The following is a 21,562-nucleotide window of genomic DNA, read 5'->3' as shown; positions in this document are numbered from 1 at the left end:
TCAAGGTTTTTTTTTCTCTCTCCTCTGGAATTGGAATTGTTTTTAGGGTAAAATTTTACGTAAAGTCAATTTTTACTTTATTCATTTTTTTTAATATTTATCGAATAGCATGTTCGTCCACTTTTAAAATGGTAATAGATATTTTGTTTACAACATTCACTAGTCAATCTTTATTTAAACTTGGATAATAAGAGAAAACTAAACCAATATACTATGGTTAGACCTGTGAGTCATCCTATGACAGATTATATGTTTAAATCTTCGTTCCTTGATTTGGATGTAATATTCAAATAAAATATTTAATTTTTTAGTTCAATAACTTGTGAGGTTTGAATTTGACACTGAAATAAATCAAAGTTAAAAGTACACGAAATAATATAAGACTCAACCAACCAAAGTGAAAAAAAGGCTCTTTCTAAGATGGTAGGAAATAGAAGAGTTACAAATTTTTTAAAATTCATAACATTTTAAATTTTCATACGATGTATTTAAATTTTAAATTTAAGAAAGAACAAAGAGTTTACTTAGTTTAACAAACAATGAGTGAAAAGTTTAATTTATGACAATATGACAATACTTTAGAGGAGGTCGGACGAGACAACAACAATTGTAAGAATAATCTACGTGAATGTAGGGAAGTTAAGTGGTGATTGGTGGTCTTGTAATTCGTTCCATTACTACAAGCTACACTTGACCGATTGTTTCCTACTCTAAATAAGAATATTGAAGCTTATGATAGAAGACTTTTATTTATTAAATAGGAAAACATATAAGCTTTTTTATTTGAGAAGAGAGGTTAAGTTACTATAAATACCTCTCCAACCCCACTTTCAGTATACAATTCATACAACCTATACAACATATCTTCTATCTTTTTTAGATTCTCATTTTCTCTATTTTGTTCTTTTAAGAGCAATTGGCCAAAAGAGTGATGTTATTTGTTGTGAAGTTTTGAGATAAATATCTAGATGCAGATAGTGGTTTTTTTTTTTTTTGACAAAAAGGAAATATCTTTACTAAAATAAAACACCATAAAGGGCAAAATTAGACAGAGGGGGAAGACTCTCCTCCCTCAGCAACCACGAAGGGAAAATCCTAACCCAACACATCGATTCACGCCTCAACAACGCCGATTTCGCCACAGATGCAGATAGTGGTTTGAGCTCTACAATGTTTCGATTGGGTTGTTATACATTAGAGGGGAGAGGCCAGAGAATATTTGCTGGTGGTTGATAAAAAAAATATACACGACAGAAAGTTTAAATCTCCTTAAAGAGGACGAGATACATGCACCCAACCTAATTGTTTAAGTGTTTGTTTCTCAATATTTACTCTAATTACTTCTAATATTTGTAATTCCCCAACAATTTTAAGGAGATTTAAGATGGAGTCTACTATTGAAAGACCTAATGAGAATGTTAAAGATCTCAACAGTCGTTTCGATGTACGAGGTCATTCTTCGTTTCTCAGGCTACTTCACATTGAACCATGGGATCCCCAAGTATTGGATTTTTATGCATTACATTTCGCTTTTTCATATCTGGGTAGCATTCAACTTTAAATTGCAACGTCCTTGAGTTTTTAGATATGTGGAACGAGGGCGGTTCTAGATTTGTAGAAGTCGTTCCATAGAACTAAAAGAGATCTTCATTCTCTATCCCTTTGCTCCCCAAATCTGAAACCAAAAGACTTTTTTTGGTTACAACATCCCTTCATTTGACGATAGCGACGAAGTACAACATCGATGACGAGGTTGACGAGGTTGGAGGAGGTGATGGAGACGACAACCAATGACAAGGAAAGCAACAATGAGTTCACCAAAGGGATAAAGGAAGATCAAAACAAGAGAAGATGATCCAAGAGTCCGGCCGTCAATAAATAATATTAAATTAATATATTAGCAAAATACAATCACCAATTTAACTGTCATGTTTACCTTGGTCTGATGGAGATAATTTAGAATAATTTTCTAAATTTTATACATTAAATTCTTTAAGAAAAAAAAGGTGGGTAAAGATTTCAATTCACACGGACTTTTTTCTTAACCGGTTGAGCTAAACTAATCTTAACCAGATCCGCTAACTTGAGTGTAGGTTAATTTATTATTTACTTTTCCCTCAAATTTATTTTGAAGCCGAAATTCCCATTTCTCCTCCTCCTTCGTCCTCAGTCCGTACTCTTCCTTCCCTAGTTTTCTTTCGCCGCCGGTGCTGCCTTACCAACGCCGCCGGCCGGACGTTACTGCCGCCGACCTTCTTCTGCTCCGCCACGGACGCCGCTTCCCATACATCCAGGTAAATTCTTTATTTATCAAAACTTATCTCTCTCCCCCTAAATTGGGGGAATTTCGAGGATAATGCATTGAGTCACTGATATTCTTAGAACAATCAGCACAAGGATTCAGTAGCAGATAGGAAACTAGCTGGGAGAGATCGGAAGTAACAATGGCAAGCGCACCCGCTCAAATTCCCACCAGTTTTGGGCACGAGCTCAGAGCTTGTCTTCGTTGTCGTCTCGTCAAAACTTACGATCAGGTGACCTGCTGCGGTCTTTTCTTATTGAGAAGCTTTAGATATCATTATGAATGCTTGCGTTGAATCTTTAGTTGTTTAAGATCTTTGAACTTTTAGAATTGTTTATTTTATTGAGTATTGATTGTTGATTATGCTTACAGTTTCGAGAATCGGGCTGTGAGAATTGTCCCTTCTTCAAGATGGACGAAGATCATGAGCGTGTTGTAGAGTGTACTACTCCTAATTTTAATGGGTTTGTAAATTTTTCTTGTTCTATTGTCTTCTTTGTTTGTGTTAATATTTGTAGTTTTTCATGTAACTATTTTAGTTTCATCGAACTTTTGATGATATGACGGACATGATATATAGTTTCAGTTATTTCTATTGATTTCTTCAAATTTTCTTCACGGAGCTTTTTTCTGCTTCAGCTTCTCCTACCATCGTTTTTTGTTTTCCCGTTTGTTTTTCCTTTTTATAATGTGCATGACCGTTATGGAGTTTCTTGGCTTAATATTTTGTAAGCTACTGATTGGAGGTGAAGCCCTCAGTGGTACGAAGAGTTATTGTTATTGCACTTTTTCTTTTCTGTATCAAAATGGATCAAGGCAAATAACATGAATTTTGAATTAGTTGCACTACAATCTATGCATTTTCTCTAACGTCAAGAGTCTTAAGACAAAAGATGTTAAGCCACAAACATGAATTTTGAACTTCTATGAGCCAATTGATCTGGTCGTTTTCTATGTCTCACTTTCTTTTTGTATTTCTTTCTTCAAGTTTACCTTGTTAATATGAATTTATTGTATTACAATCTGTGCATTTGTGAAGACAGTATAGATTAAGCTGAAGAACATGAATTTTGAATATATTGCATTACAATCTGTGCATTTTTTCTAACGTCAAGACAAAAGACATTAAGCCTGAGAACATTATTTGTTAATTTATGTAGGCCAATTGATATGGTCTTTTTTTTTTTTAAATTATAACAAGTTAAAGTGAAAATCTTATAGTAAAAATGTTTAAAATCACGATTTTAAGCTACTTGTTATATTATTATTGAGCATAAAAAGATTCAACCAATATTACAAGATTTAATATTCAGCTGATGGTCATGATATCTATGTTTTTGTTTTTAACTAATTGTTCTGTATTTTACTTCCATTTGTTGTACCATTTTGAATCTCTTGCAGGATAATTTCAGTCATGGATCCTACCAGAAGTTGGGCTGCTAGATGGCTGCGAATTGGTAATGTCGACTATTACTATACACGGCTCTTTCTTCTTTCTTACCCCTTCCCATTTACTTTTTGTAACTAAAGAATAAAGACTTAATACATCTGTTTGAAGGTAATATTAGTGGTCACCTGTCGATATTTTGTTTCCTCTTTCCTTGAATGCAATTACCCTTGTAGATAAGAGTATATGACAGGTGACAATGGTGCCCTTCATGTTTTATTTTCCAACAAATTGCTTGTTGGAAAAGAGATAAATGGAAAAATATTACCATGAGAATTTAAATGATCAGAATTTTAAGAAAATCGTTCTAAAAATGTCTCTTGTAAGTGGTACACAAGTGAGCTTGAATTTACTTAGACTGTGGCAAAATTCCTTTAGAATTTCATCAGATTTGGCATTTAAGTTTGGAATTTATACTTGCAGGAAGATTTGTCCCAGGTTGTTACACTCTTGCAGTCTCAGAGGCCCTCCCAGAGGATTTGCAGGTTTGCAATCATTACCTAGCACAAATTTAACCATGACCTGATTAGATGTTTCATTCTTCTGTGTTTATCATGTACGAATGCCATCAGAATACCTCTGCTCATTGGTTGGTTGGCTTAGCAATATCAGTACTTCCAGGGTTGAGCTCATTGTCTGCAATAGGTTCACCAGTTTTGCAATGATCATTGATTGGCCTCTGTCCTCTTCTCATCCGTGTTTCCAATCCTCTACTTCTCTTCACCAGTAAAGATGGTTGGTCAAGAACTTTGGAATTCACATAACCTTCCATGGGATCTTTATTATAATGAAAACTCCTCTAACATGGAAATTCAACTATCGCTCAGCCCTATAGCTATCATTTCCGCTTCCTCAGTTTCTACGCAACACATAGAGAAGATTGTTGGCTTCGTCTTTATGTTAATTTGGGTCTTTCAACAACCAAATCTCTCTTCAATGATTTAGTCAAAGAACTTCCTATTCTTGATGGAATTTATTTGGCGTTCTGCTACTGGACAGAAGAAATCCAGAATAAGCATGCACATACGGTTATCTCCAAGCTGGTGCTCTCGTGCAGAGAAGATAGTGAAACACGATATCATTTTTTTACACTTGCTCTTTTGCTGGCAGAACCTAGGAAATTTTCTCCCCCTGTTTACAGTGGTCCATGGCTCTCCCTGCCAGGCACCATTGATAATCAACAGGCACTGCAACTGGCTTTCCTGACCTCCCCATTGCTACTGGTGGGAATGAACAAGGATGCCATTCTTATTTCTTCCTCTATATGGTTCCATAAAAATTTGACAGAAACTACCTCTCCTGCTTTGGTACATGAATAAGCATCAAGGCTGTTGGGAATCTCCTCTTTCTAAAGAAGAGATGACTGACAGACCAAAGCTCATTCCAATTCATCCCTAGTCCAAGCCACCACATCCAATTCGAGTTCTAGGGATGATACTCTTGATTGGCTTTACCCTAATATCTTAATGTTTCTCCCACCATTCTCACTGAAGGACTCAAATGATTTCTGCTCGAGAACAATCGAGGATCTTCCTTGCTCAATCTCTCTTGTTTCTCCTGATGCGCATTACCTGCACTTCCTAAGAAATTTTGAAGATCTGTTAGTTGATGGATTACAAGTAAGTTTTGGAGTAATCATCATTTTTGACGACATATATCTGCTGGCTTGAGTTCTAAAATCTTTTTGTAATGCTAAATTCCAAGTTCCAACCTTAATATATAAAGGATTGTTGTTGAACTGGTTTGGAGAACTCTTTACCTTCCCATTTCATAGGAAGGTAAGTTGTCTTAGAACGTTCAATTCTGTCAGGGATGTATGGTTAAGCTGGTCAGTGTACCCGTTCAAGTCTTTATTTATTTGTAATTGTGAAAAGGAAACAAGAATTTTGTTAAGCTCAATATGAAAGTATTAAGGCTGCTAAAAGTGCCAAAAGGGGTGAAAACGAAATCCAGAAAAACCAAGAGCCATACAACAAGGAGCTTTCCAAAAGAGTAACCCATTACGAATAACCAAGTGTACAACCAAGAATATGGAGAAGTCCTAAAAGAAGAGAAGTGAAAGTCCAAACAGAAGAATTAATAATGTATTGAGGGCCACAATTCCCAACTTGGATGGTGCATCAACATATGGCCACGCATGTCCTTGAACGTTTGAAATTTTTTTAATTATTTTTAAAATTTTTTTAGATAAGAAACTTGTATATACCTACCAAAAAAGAGAGAGACAACCTATTGGCTGGGTAGAGAGAACCCCACCCAAGGACTAAGCAAAGCTTTCCTATTGTCCTTGAATGTTTGTAATTTCTCGACTAGTAGGAATCAAATGATAGCTGGTGATTATCCACTTCCAGTTCCTTCTCTGCAATTTCTCCTTTTTCTTATTTTACTTGTATTCAATTCTTTAAGGGGTTTCATAGTATTTGTTAATATCCAAAATAGCTGAGTACGTAGCAGCAAGTACTCTGGAGGGTAGACCAAAGTGGGAGCACATAGTGCCCCGCTTGGACAAATTCTATATCCTGGTGATGAAGGAAGGGATGGGAGGAATTTTTTGAAGCCCCCATTAATTATATTCGAAATCTAGCCATTTATATGCACAAACACGATTTTTTTGTGTCATATCTTGTACATCGAAAGGCATGACATGAACTGTTCTAGTCCCGTAGTTAAAATGTTTCATTCTCCAAGGTTGTTCTGATATGTTCTACACTCTTGTTTTCTGCAGAATTTATGTGAAGAGGAGCGTGTGCAATATGCACCACCAAAACGCGTATGACTGTATGTTATCTCTGTCCCGTCTCAATTTAAAAGAAGTCTTCCTTGTTCATGTATTAGTATCTTTAGTTTGACTAGCATTTAGTATGTGACGTCTTTTGGAAGAAATTAACAGGAGTATTTGCTAACATCTTGCATTGTACATCTTAATTTGCTTCCCCTTGCACCTTTTTATTGCCCATTAAGATACTGATTCACTAGTGGAAGAAGTTGAATTGGAGTTGCATAGGACACCGGTTTGGTTTACTTTTAACAGCAAACATGGTTATTGTCGCCAGAATATTTTGGTTGGTTGAGGAGAAAATGTGTTAGCATACGAAAAAATGGATTGATTTACCGAGAGATATCACGTGTATAATGATTGACAAGATGTGATCCATGATTAATGGAAGTGCAGGAAGTAGCATATCTTTCAAGAAAAAAGTGTTGCTTACAAGCAAGGTATTCGTTACAATTGCTTGCGAACAATATTGATTGTTTAAAATTCTGTGCTTAATGCACTGGGCAAAAAAGGTATTTTTTTTCAATTATGGTGTAATTTAATTACTATTTAGGCAATATCAACCTCATTTACGGTGGGTTGATCGAGTTTGGAAGGCTCTTCTTCAGCTAAAACTCTTTAAAAAAATGTGAATTATCGGGTAATATTATATCTTTTTCGTTATTTTTTCTTTATAAGTTGTAGTACCAACTAATTCATATGCCATGTAATGCAGCTTCAAGCAGATGTTTGGTTGATGAAACAGTTTGATGACTTGAAAGAATGAGATTGATGAGAATGGTAAATGGGTGATAATGTTTTGAAAGAAGGCTCTTATTACAAATAAGTTTGAAATGAAAAGATATTTACATAAGAGACCCATCTGTTTTGAGTTAGGGCACATTAAAAAAAAAAAAAACTAGTTTGGATTATTGGTATTACTAATTTTTCTCTCATGTTTGTGCCTGCAAGTGTCAAAAAAGACCAGTTTGGTCTCTATTATGATTAATAAGTTATGAATTTTTAAAAAATATCAAATAAGTCTAAAGACTTATGATCATGTGTTTAGTAGGTTCTTAAACTTCAAGAAATTTTAAATTTGTGTCTAATAAATAAATGATTTAAAAAGTATTTAGTAGGGCTGGAACTTTCAAATATGTGCTTAACAGGTTAGATATTTATTAGATATAAAATTAGAAGTTCGAGATCTATTTGATATTTTTTAAAGTTCAATCGCTTATTAAATACAACCCTAAAATTAAAGGATCTATTAGACATCTTTTTAAGTTTAGGGACTTATTAGTAACAATTTTGGACAAAATAGGCAATGAAGATCCAAGAACTCATTTACTATTACATATTTTTCAAAGCTAGAAAAAAAAAGGTGCACCTAGATGAGAGAAGAAATTCATTTTTCTTTGATGTTTTGAAGGATTAACATGTCGAAAGAAACTCAAAACCAAGTTGTCCATACTTTTCTTTAATCCAACAAATGTAGGATGGAGATCAAATAGGCGTGTAAAGTATTAAACTATGCTCGGATTAATGAAGTTGCACACCTTAGTGTACAAAAATTTGTATTTTCTTTTATATATGTTGCTACTAATATGGTCAAGAAAGGAGAAAGATATGCATTTAGCACAAGTGAAAATTTTCTAATTATTAATGATATGGATCTTTCTCGTTATTACATAGGATCCTAAAAAAAAAAAGAATTTGTATCTTAAAAAAAAAGAAGGTTTCTTAAAAAATTGTAGAAATTGTTATACTTTTGAATATACAGTTCAAAAAGAGTTGCTCATTGCAAACTTTCGTAAACAAATTTGGGTTGAGAATAGAATTGACCTAAGGTCCCGTTTACTTATTCTCAATAAAAATCAATTCATGGTGCTTACTTCCATCTGGAATTGTAATAAGACATATGCCGATTACCAAAATATTTTTATATATTTATAACTAATATAAAATTACATTAATTAAAAAGGATTTTATGACATATTTTATATTGAAAAAAAAAATACTTATAATAATTTTTAGATCTACTTATATTATTTTACTTAATAGTAATAAATTATATATTTTGTATTTTAAGTCTATTTTTTTAACACTTTATTTGATATTATTATTACATTATTTATTATAATAAACTTTCTTTTACCAATTCAATCTAAAATTAAATAATTTTATAATACAAACAATCAAATGAGAAGAGGAAAAGCGGCAATGGAGCAGTTGAAAAAATAACCCTATTTAGAGTGTGTCCCACGTTTTAGCAGGTAAACGACGTCTAAATTCATTATTCGTTAACAAAATCTTTTTTTAAGTTATGATAAAACTACACATGCTTATGCCAAATTTACTCTCCTTTTATTCAATATTTTTTTTTCTTGAGCAATTTTTTAAAATAAAAATTTTAAGTCACTACAGTATAATTTTTTGTAAAATAAAATATATATGGTTTGTCTCTATTTGGTACTTAAGTTTCAAAATCGAATACAATTATCTTTTTAAATATATATATATATATATATATATATATATATATATATATATATATTACAATATGTTGGAGCGAGATTTCGAACTTACACTTTTTAAGTCGGAGATAGGTATTTTAAAGTTATATGTTGACAAACAAAATGACAAGTAACAATATTGACTTAATCCATCACGTTGATGTGATAAAAGAAAAATATTAATTTTTCTAATATTTTATGGTGACTACATAGAAAGAGAGGGAGAGACTGCGACATCCCTTAGTGAAATATTATAAAATAAATATTTTTGCCACATTCTTATCTCATGCACTACACACAAATGTAAAAATGTTTGATTTAACCCCTAAGTTAAGAATCAACAGGTATTTAAGGTGTCTCTATCTCATAGATTAAGCTAATCATTTTCTAAAAAATCATTTCTATCTCACTTATCGTACCATTTTATTTTAAATGAAATTAATTCTAAACATGTCCTATCAAAATTGAAAATTTAAAAATATTATTAATTTTATTTAAAATATGAAGACTAAATATATATAGGTGAAAAAAAGCAACAATTAATTAAAAGAAAAAGAAGCAGCCTAACTCAATCAAGCATATATCCTTGTAAAGAAAGATGGGAGGTTGAAATTCCCAAACAAAAAAAAAAAATTTATAATAATAATTCCAAGCATTGACACGTGGATATTTACAAAAAGTTTCTTTTATTTTAAAAATTTTCCAAAAATATCATTTTTCAGTACTTTTAAAAATATGTTGATACTAATATTTTATCGATATTTTCTTCCGACATTTCTATATTTAATTTGAGACTTCCACATTTCTATCGATATCTCTATTCAATTTCAGTGACAGTGATGGAAATATTGAGGTCTATTACCTAGATAAATATTTTTATAAAAATTAGAAAAATTCAAAATCGTAAAAAATGTTTAAATTAACAAATAAATATTTTTCTATTTTTAAATAAATTAAAAAGAATAAATATTAATATTAGTGATGAGTGATGTTCGACAAATTTCCTTAACCTAGACCTACCCCGTGTGTGTGTGTCTCTCTATCTCTCACATTTCCGGAGTCTATTTTCAGCATATGGTCACCCGGAGATTTCCCGCCCCTCCCTGAAACTCTTCTTTTCTTCAAATTGAGTCCAAGTTGTTCCTGAATTCAGTAGTTGAAGTTGTTCAATCGTCGACAACAATGGCGGAATCTATTTGCAGAGCACTTAGGGACGGCGCGTTGGAGGGAGAGCTTGCCCCTGCTCTCACTATAAAGGACTCCATGGATTCGCCATTCGGTTTTCACGCCTTTGCTCACCTTCTTGCGCAGCTCTCCATCAATATCTTGGCGGGTAAATCGCAGTCTCGGTTAGTTCAATTCCCTTGTAGAGGAAGTCATTTAGGGAATTGAAATTGTTTAGCTTCGGCGGTCGTTTTGATTTTTCTTTCCTGGTTTGATTTTGATCTCAGGGGCCTCGTTCTACTCGCGTTCTCTCGAAGTCCGGCTTATTATGTCGACCTGTTGAAGAAGAGAGGAGTTGATGTTGGGTCGTCTGATAAGTGGTAAAGTTATCTCTGCAAATTCTTACATCGTTGCTTCCTTTAACAGTTCAATCAAGGAAATAAACCTTTTTAATTTAGTTAAGAAGGTGGTTTTTTTTTTCTAAGAGGTTTAATTCTTTTTTTTTTCCTCGAAGATTAATGCCATGCGGGAACAAGTACAGCAAATATTTCCTTCATTTAGTTGATTGCCTGCAGAGAACTTAATTTTGTTAATGTCAAAGAAATAAGAGCAAATGCAAAGGAGGCTCGTTGACATAAAATTTATTAAATTGCTTTGTCATGTGATATGAGATAATCTAAACAGCGTTAGTTCTTGCAGTCTCAAAAGAATGAGGGTCCTGACACTCGAATTATAATGGCTGGTTGACTTTGATGCAAGTGAATATAGTATTAAATTACTATATGCAAATGATTAAGTGGATCCATCAATATTAATATTAAGTGAAGCTGCCAGTTCGTCCAACCTATTTGGATTCGTTTCTTTGAGGTCTTTGGGGGTTTCTTTGGCTCTTAATAGGAGATGTGTAGGACGATGATGGAGGAGGTGTTGCTCTACCCCGTTTTGGCATAGAGGAAGGCTGTTGTGGTAGGCTTATTTTTTTATTTTTTTATTTTACTATTTTGTGGGGTGTTTGGCTTGAGAGGAATAGCAGAATTTTTAAAAGGATCAGGCCGTGGGAGGAAGTTTGGAAAATTATTAGATTTAATTCCCCCTTTAGGGTGTCGTCGGTTTTGAAGGATTTTTATAATTATCAGTTAGATGTTATTCTTTTTGATTGAGACCCCTTCTTTTATGCCGGTCTCCTTTTGTCATGGTTTTTTTGTATGTCCTTTTCGTACATTCTTTCATTTTCTTTCGAATCTTTCCACGAAAGCTCGGTATCTTAATAAATAAATAAATAAATAAATAACTATATATATATATATATTAAGTGGAGTGGAAATGACACTACTAACAACCTTTGTTCCTTACCATGAGGGACACAATGTGTGTCCTTGATATTCTTCAGCTTAACTTGAATTTATAATGGAAAAGACTAGCACTCTTTCATATTTCATATTTCGTATAAATTATTTCTCTTATTTTTCTTGTTATTTTTGAATCAAGTTCATTTAACTATATTTGTGTTATAGGATTCAAATTTTGGACTGTTATACAGATCCTCTTGGTTGGAAAGAACGGTTAATGGAGGGTGAAAAAGTTTCAAATGTTCACCAAGAAGTTTCATCTTTATCTAATCTTTGTACAAATGTGAGGGATATGGATAAACTATTCTCCTCGATTGTTGCACTTGGAAAAGGTATGACTATAATCTTAATTGAGAGTATGGCAGTGGAGATCTATAGTGATTTTGGTCTTATTTTGCAAGGAAAAGTTTACGATTTAAATTTTAATGTTCTAGCAGGATTTGTTGGAGAAGGAACTGTACGCTTTTGTGTTGCCATAGATTCTGTATGTTCTTTCTCTCTTTCATGACATGTGGCATGTCATGTTTTGAATGTGTAATGAACCTATTGTTAGTACTATCTATGAGCAGACTTGAGTTTCACACCGTCCTGCTAATTTCTTTTCTTGTGCATATCATTTATTAAATGTAATTAAAAATATAAAACTGTCAAGGAGGATTCTCCTTTCTCAACAGAATATTTATTTTCTCCCGCATATTACTTATTAAATATAATTTATATTAATACTATCAAATTGTTAAGGAGTGCTCTTCTTTCTAGGTTTTGCATTGAATATCGATACTTCCTTTCTTGGTTGAGACGTGGGGGCATGAAATATGTATAATAAACAATGTGAATTGTCTGTTGAGTCTTTTCGTTTTTAGTTCAGTGCAATTCAGATTCCATAGGGATAAGTTTGGCTTGTCCTGTACATTTTTGCTCTTTTCTTGATTTCCATTCATTACTAACCTGAATGTTGTTACTTTTATTTTTTCGTTTTGACGCATTGTTTTGAAATTTTACTAGGTAACTGATATGTTGAGACATTCATCTACATCAGCAGTTGCAGGTCTTTTAAGCAGCCTTCGGAGCAATGGTATGAATAAGATATATTTGCCTTTCAAATTTTTGCTGCTGAAATAAATCTAATCTCATGAGTTGTGATTGATATTTCTTCACTTGATAGCTCTTATTCTGAACGATCCAGTTTTAACTCTTGTTACACGATTTTAGATAAGGTTTCAAGTACATTTTGGTTGGTACATGAAGATCTTCATGAGGAAAGGGTGATAGCTGCTCTTGAATATATGTCCTCCATTGTGGCATCAGTTGAGCCATCGACTCCATCCCCATATGTGCATAGAGGCAATCTGGACAACTCCTATCCCGAACACAACTCTACAAATGGGAGGTTTCATGTGCGCTTTAAACGCAGAAATGGACGTGTCCGAATCATTGTAAATTCTCTACTCTTAGCGAAACTTTTGGTATTTACATGTGAAACTGTTGGTTAACCACATATTCTTGATGTTCTATTCTTAGTGTGAAGATTTCAAAGTTGAGCACTCAGGCATCATCAAATTTACGTCCATTTTATCTGAAGATGCAATCATCAATCAAGGACTTATTCCAAAGGTCGGTTTATCTTGATTTTGAACCCTCAGTGTTTACCGAAAATTGATTCCCCAAAATTTTAGATTTATCAAACTTGAGATTTGTAGTAAAAGGAATCATATTGTCTATATATCATATGCATGACAAATCTATTTTGTAGATATATAATATGAATGATTCTATAGTACATCAGTGTATAAATAAAATAGTTTTTTTAGATAAAAATATGTGAGATGTTGATTTGCAATTACAACATTTCATATGAAAATATTAGATTTGTATAGGTATGTTTTATTGTTCGTCCATGAACGGTTTGATAGTTCGATAGGATGCTGAAACTTGATTGACATGTGTATGCGTAGGTTGCTCCACATAGTTTTTCTTGCATGGGTTGTGAAGAACTTAAATTTGTTCTGGTTCTAAAAGTTTAGATGCACAAATAATGGGAGTTATTTTTGTGGAAATTCTCTCTTTCCCCCTTTTTCTTTTGGGGGATCACTTGCACATCTTATGGTTTACTTTTATTTCTGATACGCCCGATCTTTCCGAACTACTACTATAGCTATTGAAACATTTTTTTTCATAAATTTGCATAAATAAAGAACTGGTGAATGGATATTCTTTCTTCTTTCAGGTCCATTTCAATCTACAGTTGTCAGAGAAAGAGCTAATGGACAGGGCAAAAGTTGTTCTTCCTTTTGAGCATCAAGGTTCGGATTCTCAATGCTCTATCTTTGCATACTACAAAACGATTTTGACTTGAGTTGATCTATTATCCAGATGGTTAACTCCTGACCCTGCTGTTCTTTCTTGCTTACGGTTTTCTCTTCATGATGTTCGGTTTTATTATAGGAAATGGCAAACCGATACAAATATACGATGGGCGAAGATCTCTTACCGAAAGCAAAGAAGACGACAAACCCCTCCTGACCAGTGAGAAAGGCAAGGATGAAGGATCAGGAAAGGGTGAGATCGTATATTTCCGCGATTCAGACGATGAGAGGCCAGATTCTGATGAAGACCCAGACGAGGATTTAGACATATAATTTTGATCATCCATTTTCAGAGGTAGAAAGCTTTGTCCCTTCTCTATCTTTTTGTAATTGAAAATGTGTATTACTAGTTTGTATTTAAGGACTTTTTTTTTTCAACCATATGAATATTTAAGGGATGCATTTATCAGTTTTCAAGGATTTGTTTTCATTAGAAACCAACGTAAATCCTTTATCGACGAAGAACCAAACTCGTAGATCGAAAATCAGAAGGAATCGACCAATAGAATTTATTCTATACCCACAAGGATAACAGTGCAATCTTTTTTCCATAGATGCTCTGTTCTCTCAAAAGCAAATATGGGGAGCTTGTAACTGAATTTTTTTTTATTTAATTTAATTTTTTTTGTAGAATTTGAATTGCTTTGAATTTTTTACAATGCCATATGCCCCATCACGAAATAGGGATGAAAAAGTATGAAGTAGCTTTCAATTGCACAAAATATGAAGAAATATATACTCTCTTTTTGTTTATTGATTATATATATTGAAAAAAAAGTTCCATTTTATCCTATCTTATCAACTTACAATTTTTAATTTAATGATGATTTAACAGTTTCAAAAGTTAAAGCCCCAAAAGGTTACTTTACACAAAAGGAATTTAAAAAATAAATTTACTCCACAGTGCTTTTGATTGTTAGTGGATATATATAATTATTCTACCTTTCTAACTTTGTATTCTCAAATAATAAAATAATACTAATAATAATTAAATTCATGTGAGCCTCCCCTCCTCTCTCGAACTAGGATTCTCTCTCAGATATTCAATCTATTTTTTTTATTGTCATGCTCCAGTGCTAAGGTATATATCTTCGACCAAAATATTGAAAGTTATTGAAGCTGGCTTCAATGTTGAACTAAAATATATTGGATCAAATTCCACGTCCCAACACCTTTTGAGTGGAGAACAAAATAGCATAAAATAAATATATTTCAAATATGGTAAAAAGTTTGAAACTTTACAAAAGAAAAAAAAAAAACTCAAATGTACTGAGAAAAACGATAATTATTTTTTTAATACAACAAATGTGAGATCTGAGAATCTAGACTTCCAACCTCAATATTATGCTATAGAGGGAAATTTCTAAAGCAAAAAAAAACTCCAAATTTAGTAAACTATTAATAAAATATTAAATATTTCTAAAATTAATTATTTATACCAGTAAAAAAATACACATTAATTTTGATATTAAAATAATATAATTCTATTAAATTTGTATTTTGAAAAAATTAATAGAAAACATAAAACCAATAATTTTGTTCCATGGAAGACCTTGATCCTCTAATTGAGATTCTCCAATCTTGGCTCTTATTTTATAAATTAGAAATTTAGTTTGGGATGGAGATGGAAAAAGAAAAAAAGAAAGTTAGAATCGAGAAGGATCAAAGTGTATCTCTGACAAGTTGTGTCATGCCTAAACCAAGTCCATTACGATATCAAAATAGAAAACATGTTAAGTTCTAGGTCAGAGACACACAATGTAGCACCGACATAAAATAAAAAAATATACACAAAATATTTAAAAAAAGCAAAATTTTATAATAAGAAAAAAGGATATCATATTAGATTCCCTTGACCCTTGGAGTCTAGAAAGAACATTTTGTCAATAAAACATTTTAAATTTCCCTCTCTCTTAGTAGTAACCATATAATGTCTCCAAAAGGGGAAAAAAAGGTTAGCATATAATATTTGCACACCAAAGCACATTATTTATCTTAAGCTCTAGAGGCCTAGAGCCTAAGCTACTTAATTATTTTAATGCTCAACAAAGACTATTAAATTAAATCCTAGTCATATAATAGAAAATATATTAAAAGATAAGAGGCAAAAACTAATAAATTACAAAAAAGTACAAAGAAATTAGGTAAAGGGATAATTATTCCATAGAAGAGGAAATTAAAATAAATAGGGAGAAAAAAAATGGACCACTCTCACTTCTATATAATTAAAACTTTGAGACTTTGGAAGAGAAAAGAGAGATATGGCAATGGAGATTGTTTACCACCTCCCTCAAAGGCTTCCAATATTCTTTACATTTTGCAATGAGAATACCAAAGTATGGAATGTTGGAAGCCCACGAGGGAGGTTGAAAAATTTCCTCCCTTTGTGTTAAAAGAAAAAAATGATAGCTAAATTTTCGATGGTAGCTGTCATCTCGATCATAATTTTGGTTATAGTAGAAGATTGTATAGTTAACTTTAAGTTTTTCTTACGTGCATTTTGCTTGTTTATAGTTAACTTCGAGTCTTTCTTACGTGCATTCTGCTTGTTTTGATTCTTTAGATGTTGGAGAAACCCTCTAAGGAAGACTCAAATCTAAGCATGCATTTCTTTTATCCTTTCATGCCTCATATTTTTCATTACGTGTTGTGCGATGAAAATTCCCAAATCAGTTAGAATGGGGAAAATCATAAGCTCTGTCTATTTTTGATTTTCTGACAGATTCCAAGGATAAAACTAACGTTGACTTAACTTTCAAATGGATTATGAAGATATATTTTTATTTCTCATCGACTTCGTAAAACAAAAGATGAGATGATGTTGAAAATCAAAGTTTTTGGTCTAAATTAATTATATATGATGCCAAAGATGTGCTTGTTTGTTTGTAAAATTTTCAGGTTGATTAGCCATGGAGATTGATGGATCACTTTATGTAGGAAGCATTTTTGGACTTCTTCTTAGGTATGATCTGATATTATGGGCGCTATTTTATTCATGTGACTTTAATTCAATACATATTTACTTTAATATATTAATGCACCTAATATATATATATTTTTAAAGAAATTGATACATGTATTTGAAATAACGTCATCCAACTATTAGACAATTTAGAACAAAACAAATTTTTTTTTCTCAATGTAATAATGACTAAAAATTGTGTAGAATTTTTGGAAATAACAATATTATGGTTTTTGTTTTTTGCTCATGTTTATAGTTTTTTTAAACATAAATTTTATTATTAGTCGGGGGAGATTCAAACATATGATCTTTTATTCGGAAAAATATATCTTAACCCATTTAACTAGTTCATGTTAGGTAAATAAATTTTTTTTTTTGGGAAGAAAACTAAATTTTATTGTTAATGATTAATCGCTTTTTAAATCTAATTGGAGTCAATGGCAAGCGCCACAAGTCTTTGGTTTAGATGTTGGCTCTAATAATTTTTTTTTTTTTTGAGTTCAACTAAAGTTGAGAACTCAAATGTCTAACTTTTAGAGATGCGGATGATGGATTGACCAGTTGAGCTATATTCATATGTATGTTTTTAATAACTAGAAGCCTAAGCTTAAAAGTAATTCATATCATAATGTATCTCACAAGTTTAGGTAAGCATGATTCTAGAACCATATCAAATTAAAACTAAGATTGAAGGTACGATATACTCTTATTCAATTTTATTCTTAGTATATTAAAAATTCTTAATCAAGTTAATTCATAAAATATTTGTTAACAAAAAAAATTGACTTTAATTTATTGTTTATTAATATATTTAGAAGCGTAGATTGCTATTCGAATGCTACTTTTTAAATGAACTTTAATGTACCTGGAAAATTTCTGGCACCACGATAATATCTACTCTTTTCATTTATAATTTGATGCATTATTAAGTATATATTATTTAATTTATAGGAGCTACTAAACCCAATCAACTGTGATATTAATATTATTGAGGAGATTGATGATATTAAAACACATTCTACGCTTGGATTTCCATGTTCTTGTTTTGAATCAAGGAACCACCTACTAAATCTTGATGTTTCTTCTACAACATTGGCAATCCCTCCACCGCATTACTTTAAACTCAACTCTGATACTTCAGTGTTAGCTAAAAATGGAAATTTAGAAGTGTGGGTTAGAAACTTGCGGACGATACAATGTTAATGGTAGAATCCTTTCTGACTATCACAGGTCCTATAGAACTTGTATAAGCGAGGTAGTGATTGAAGAGATCTAGAGGACGCATGAAGTTGATTTCATTTATTATGGACTAAGGTCGATTCCTTAATCATTTGGAAGTTTAATTTTTTGTTAATGACGAACAAGTGGCAAATGATCAACTCCAAATTTTTATCAACAACCTGAAAGACAGTTAGAGACGAGGTCACGTTGTTGCCCATGAGCTTGCATGTCGTGCTAGAAGAAACAAATGTTCGTAAATCTGGCCAGAGGACCACCCACTAAAAGATGCTTTCTCCTCTTATTTTGTTCTGAATTTTAATGTTTGTACAAAAAATACACATTACAAACCATAGATGTAAGTAGTTGATGCATAATTTGGATTCATTTCTAATGTCAAACGCTCCGATGAACATCTACACATACAATAAATATTATTACCTATGTTGCTCAATATAGAGTTCGATCCCCACCCTCTAGGCAGCCCTAAGTTCTCAATTGCAAATTTTCACTCCTCTGAAGAACTCCCATGGCGCCAATTCCAGTTTAAATGGTTGTAAAATAAAAAAGAATCAAGAAAACTCATGAATTCCAACAAAGAAAAAAAGCTTTAATGATGTTTTTTTTTTTTTTTTTTTTTTACCTACAATTCATTATGAAAATACATTTTTCACAATCATTCTCGTCTTAACAAAATAAAAAAAAATGTAACATTTTTGTAAACTTTTAAGAAAAAGGTTGCAACATTTAGAGGCCAAGATGCACATGAACTCACCTCCAGACCACCATTTTGATATCTTTCAATTTTGGATTTCCATAAGAACCAAATTTTATGAAGCAATTCAATCTAATTTTCTCTCGCACATGCTTCTAACTTGTTGAACCTTCATTCACAACGATCACACCCGCTCAATCTTCAACCTCAATGAGAACACGAATTGCTTCCTCATTTTGCTTTGGATCTTTAGAAATTGATGTCATCGGAGCATATGGGTCCTTGTTGGACACCGACAGTCCTTTGGTCGAGGTGAGAATTGTTGAGAATTGTTGAGAATGTGATCAAAGTCCCACATTGGTTAGGGAAAGAAAAGATGTTTGGTACATAAATTAGGGACACCATCTCATTAAAATGAGGTATTTTGAGTGATACAAAAAGCAAAACACGAGGATTTATACTGAAAGTGGACAATATCATATCAATATGGAAAAGACAGGTACATGATCCTGTCTTCAACTTGGGGTTTGATTCAGGTGTTCATGTTCACAATACTTAAATCAGTGCTATAAATTTTGGCACTGAAATATGAACTTTCTACCAAAACTACTAAGTACAAAAAAAGAATAAGTAGTGGGCTGAATCCAAATCGAGACAATTCAGAATCAAAATCAGTATAATCAAAATGATGATCATGTACCTGAGTAGAAACTGACATGACTGATTGTAAAGGCGCTGGAGGAATCAAATTCCTCAAATTGGCATCCTTGGAACTGAATTCCCTTCAGTAAAATCAATTGCAGATGCTTCTTCTTCGCCTAACAAGTGATCATAATCTGCTTCCATGAAACCGATCATTTCCATTTCTTCTGCAACTTCAATCTTATAACACAAGGCATCTAAACAACCTCAATTGATCTTCCGACAAATACTCGAGTCGCCGCCTGAACACTTGATCTGTTCCACACCATTCCAAATCTTAGACCTCTCTGCTTGGCACGGATCATCCAGGACATCAATCTCAAAGCTCAAACTCATCTCAAAACTTACAAGAGTTTTTTTCTATTCCTTTAACACCCAAAAAGGAAACAGAATCCCAGAATCTAAATCCACATTAAGAAAGGGAAAAAAACCAGATCAGAAATCCCCATAATCAGCACTGTAACTAAAACCTTGGCTCCTAAAAGCACAAGAAACCAGGAAAAAACACCTTCCAAAAACAAGGAAGAATAAAAAAACTACACTTCACATTCTGTAACGAGATGAGTACAAATTTTGCCTGAAACATGCGCTATAGAAATTCCAGCGAACTTCTCTAGAAGGGGAATATTGCGTAGCGAAGTCAGCAAATTCATTTGCAAGTAAATACTATGTTACTTTTTCATTACTAATAGTCTAATAAATTTAGGAACCATTTAGAACTATTTATTAAATTCAAGGGACTAGAACTACCATTTTAAAAATTTAAGAATCAAATAGATACTCAGCTCAAATCTCATATACCAAAATTGTCCTTTTCCTATTAATTGTTAGTATCATGGCCATATCGAGGTAACTAACATACACAAAGAATGGTAAGTGCATCTTTAAAATAATTCCATCTTTTAAATAATAATATATAGATGCCATTAATTAACAATAAAGACAATAATATTTTTGAGGGAACAAACATTGCACAGAAAAATTCTTATCAAACCAACCATATTATAAACAAGGCAACCACTATAGAAACAACGAATTTATCAAGGCAACCATCATACTAAGTTACCAATATTTTGAACTAACCAGCATATCAAAGAAAAATATATTGGTGAGTCATTATAGTAAGGCAATTAATATTTTAATGCAACGTTTGCAACCATTATAACACAAAAGTAATACTTCATGACAATCACTTGAATGGGATGCCCATATATAGAGCCAATCATTTCTAAGCTAACAGCCATATCAAGAAGGCCCACAATAATATCAAGAGCCCGTTATACCGAGCATGTACAATGAAACAATCAATATCTAAATGCAACCATTACACTAAAGAAATCAAGGCAAAACCATATCTCGGAACACCTGATATATCAAGTCAATAAATCTATCGAGGCAACCACATTGAAGTTGTTGATAAGCTCCAAGTGAAGAAGGTGTATTATTTGAGAAAAAAAGGAAGGGAGAGTGGAGCGTGAGGAAATAGAACGTGTGTTAGTGGACCCCAGTTTGTTAGGAGAGTTGTCTGGGTATTTTTGTAACTAGGGTAAATACACCCACGGTGGAAGGCAGTGGCATCTTTTTGTCATTTTGTCTAAGGACTATTTGAGAGAAGTTGGGGAGCTCTCTAATTATCCCTTGGCTCCTTGTAATGTCTTCTGAATATTAATAATAAAAGAGAGTTATATCAATTTGGTATTGGAGCACTGTTCCTGAGGAAGGACTAGTTGGAAAACAAATGGAAAATAGGATCGAAGCAGTGGAACAAAGGTTGTTCAAAGCTTTGAGTATCGTGGAGGAGAATCAGAATGAAATTAAGAAAGAGATGGCAATGCTTGAAGAAGATATGAGGTTGTTAATGGCAAGATTGCACAGAAACTGAATATTGATGAACAAGAGAAAGATGAAAGAGGATAAAGGAAAACGACCAACAACAAAAAAGGTATCAAAGACCGTTGGGGAAGCAAAGAATGGAGTCTCAAGTGATAGTTCAAACAGCTTGACCAATGCCTTGGCCCCAATTTTTAATTTGCGACTGCAAAAACTTGAAGGACCAATCTTTGAAG

At 32.7% G+C, this 21,562-nt stretch overlaps 2 protein-coding genes and 1 long non-coding RNA gene across 6 annotated transcripts; all 3 read left to right on the top strand.

Annotated features, from left to right (window-relative positions):
* Positions 1–2,114: 2,114 nt before the first annotated feature.
* On the top strand, positions 2,115–7,558 carry LOC111013173 (transcription elongation factor SPT4 homolog 2). 3 transcript variants are annotated; one of them, XM_022287569.2, is made up of 7 exons: positions 2,115–2,294; positions 2,392–2,534; positions 2,675–2,766; positions 3,704–3,759; positions 4,173–4,234; positions 6,475–6,527; positions 7,241–7,558. In XM_022287569.2, exons 2-6 carry the CDS (start codon positions 2,445–2,447, stop codon positions 6,523–6,525), a joined length of 351 nt encoding a protein of 116 aa, XP_022143261.1. In that variant the 5' UTR covers positions 2,115–2,294; positions 2,392–2,444; the 3' UTR covers positions 6,526–6,527; positions 7,241–7,558. The 3 variants fall into 3 exon arrangements, with proteins under 3 accessions (XP_022143261.1, XP_022143260.1, XP_022143259.1); XM_022287568.2 differs by lacking the exon at positions 7,241–7,558 and having other exon boundaries at positions 2,383–2,534; positions 6,475–6,866; XM_022287567.2 differs by lacking the exon at positions 7,241–7,558 and having other exon boundaries at positions 2,116–2,294; positions 6,475–6,866.
* A 2,465-nt stretch (positions 7,559–10,023) lies between these two features.
* LOC111013317 (elongator complex protein) lies at positions 10,024–14,316 on the top strand. Of its 2 annotated transcripts, none has more exons than XM_022287750.2 (9): positions 10,024–10,369; positions 10,472–10,564; positions 11,699–11,865; positions 11,971–12,017; positions 12,539–12,608; positions 12,746–12,969; positions 13,055–13,147; positions 13,761–13,836; positions 13,979–14,316. In XM_022287750.2, the coding sequence occupies exons 1-9, from the start codon at positions 10,203–10,205 to the stop codon at positions 14,170–14,172; spliced, it is 1,131 nt and encodes a 376-aa protein (XP_022143442.1). In that variant the 5' UTR covers positions 10,024–10,202; the 3' UTR covers positions 14,173–14,316. The 2 variants fall into 2 exon arrangements, with proteins under 2 accessions (XP_022143442.1, XP_022143441.1); XM_022287749.2 differs by having other exon boundaries at positions 11,968–12,017.
* Positions 14,317–16,132: 1,816 nt separating this feature from the next.
* Positions 16,133–18,533, top strand: LOC111013287 (uncharacterized). Its single transcript, XR_002601660.2, has 3 exons — positions 16,133–16,861; positions 18,092–18,175; positions 18,273–18,533. It is a non-coding gene; the product is annotated as an uncharacterized LOC111013287 (long non-coding RNA).
* Positions 18,534–21,562: the final 3,029 nt, after the last annotated feature.

Source organism: Momordica charantia (genome assembly GCF_013281855.1).
Source record: "Momordica charantia cultivar OHB3-1 chromosome 8 unlocalized genomic scaffold, Mcharantia_2.0 BLBB01000008.1, whole genome shotgun sequence".
Lineage (NCBI taxonomy): Eukaryota > Viridiplantae > Streptophyta > Magnoliopsida > Cucurbitales > Cucurbitaceae > Momordica > Momordica charantia.
This window is presented reverse-complemented; position numbering and strand designations above follow the sequence as displayed.

Excerpts from the sequence above, each read along its gene's own strand:
- LOC111013317 (XM_022287749.2), top strand. The coding sequence starts at position 10,203 with ATGGCGGAATCTATTTGCAGAGCACTTAGGGACGGCGCGTTGGAGGGA. Across the intron at positions 13,148-13,760 it reads ATCAAGGACTTATTCCAAAG|GTCCATTTCAATCTACAGTT; the intron begins GTCGGTTTATCT and ends TTCTTCTTTCAG. Across the intron at positions 13,837-13,978 it reads TCTTCCTTTTGAGCATCAAG|GAAATGGCAAACCGATACAA; the intron begins GTTCGGATTCTC and ends GTTTTATTATAG.
- LOC111013173 (XM_022287569.2), top strand. The coding sequence starts at position 2,445 with ATGGCAAGCGCACCCGCTCAAATTCCCACCAGTTTTGGGCACGAGCTC. Across the intron at positions 3,760-4,172 it reads TGCTAGATGGCTGCGAATTG|GAAGATTTGTCCCAGGTTGT; the intron begins GTAATGTCGACT and ends TTATACTTGCAG. Across the intron at positions 4,235-6,474 it reads CCCTCCCAGAGGATTTGCAG|AATTTATGTGAAGAGGAGCG; the intron begins GTTTGCAATCAT and ends TGTTTTCTGCAG.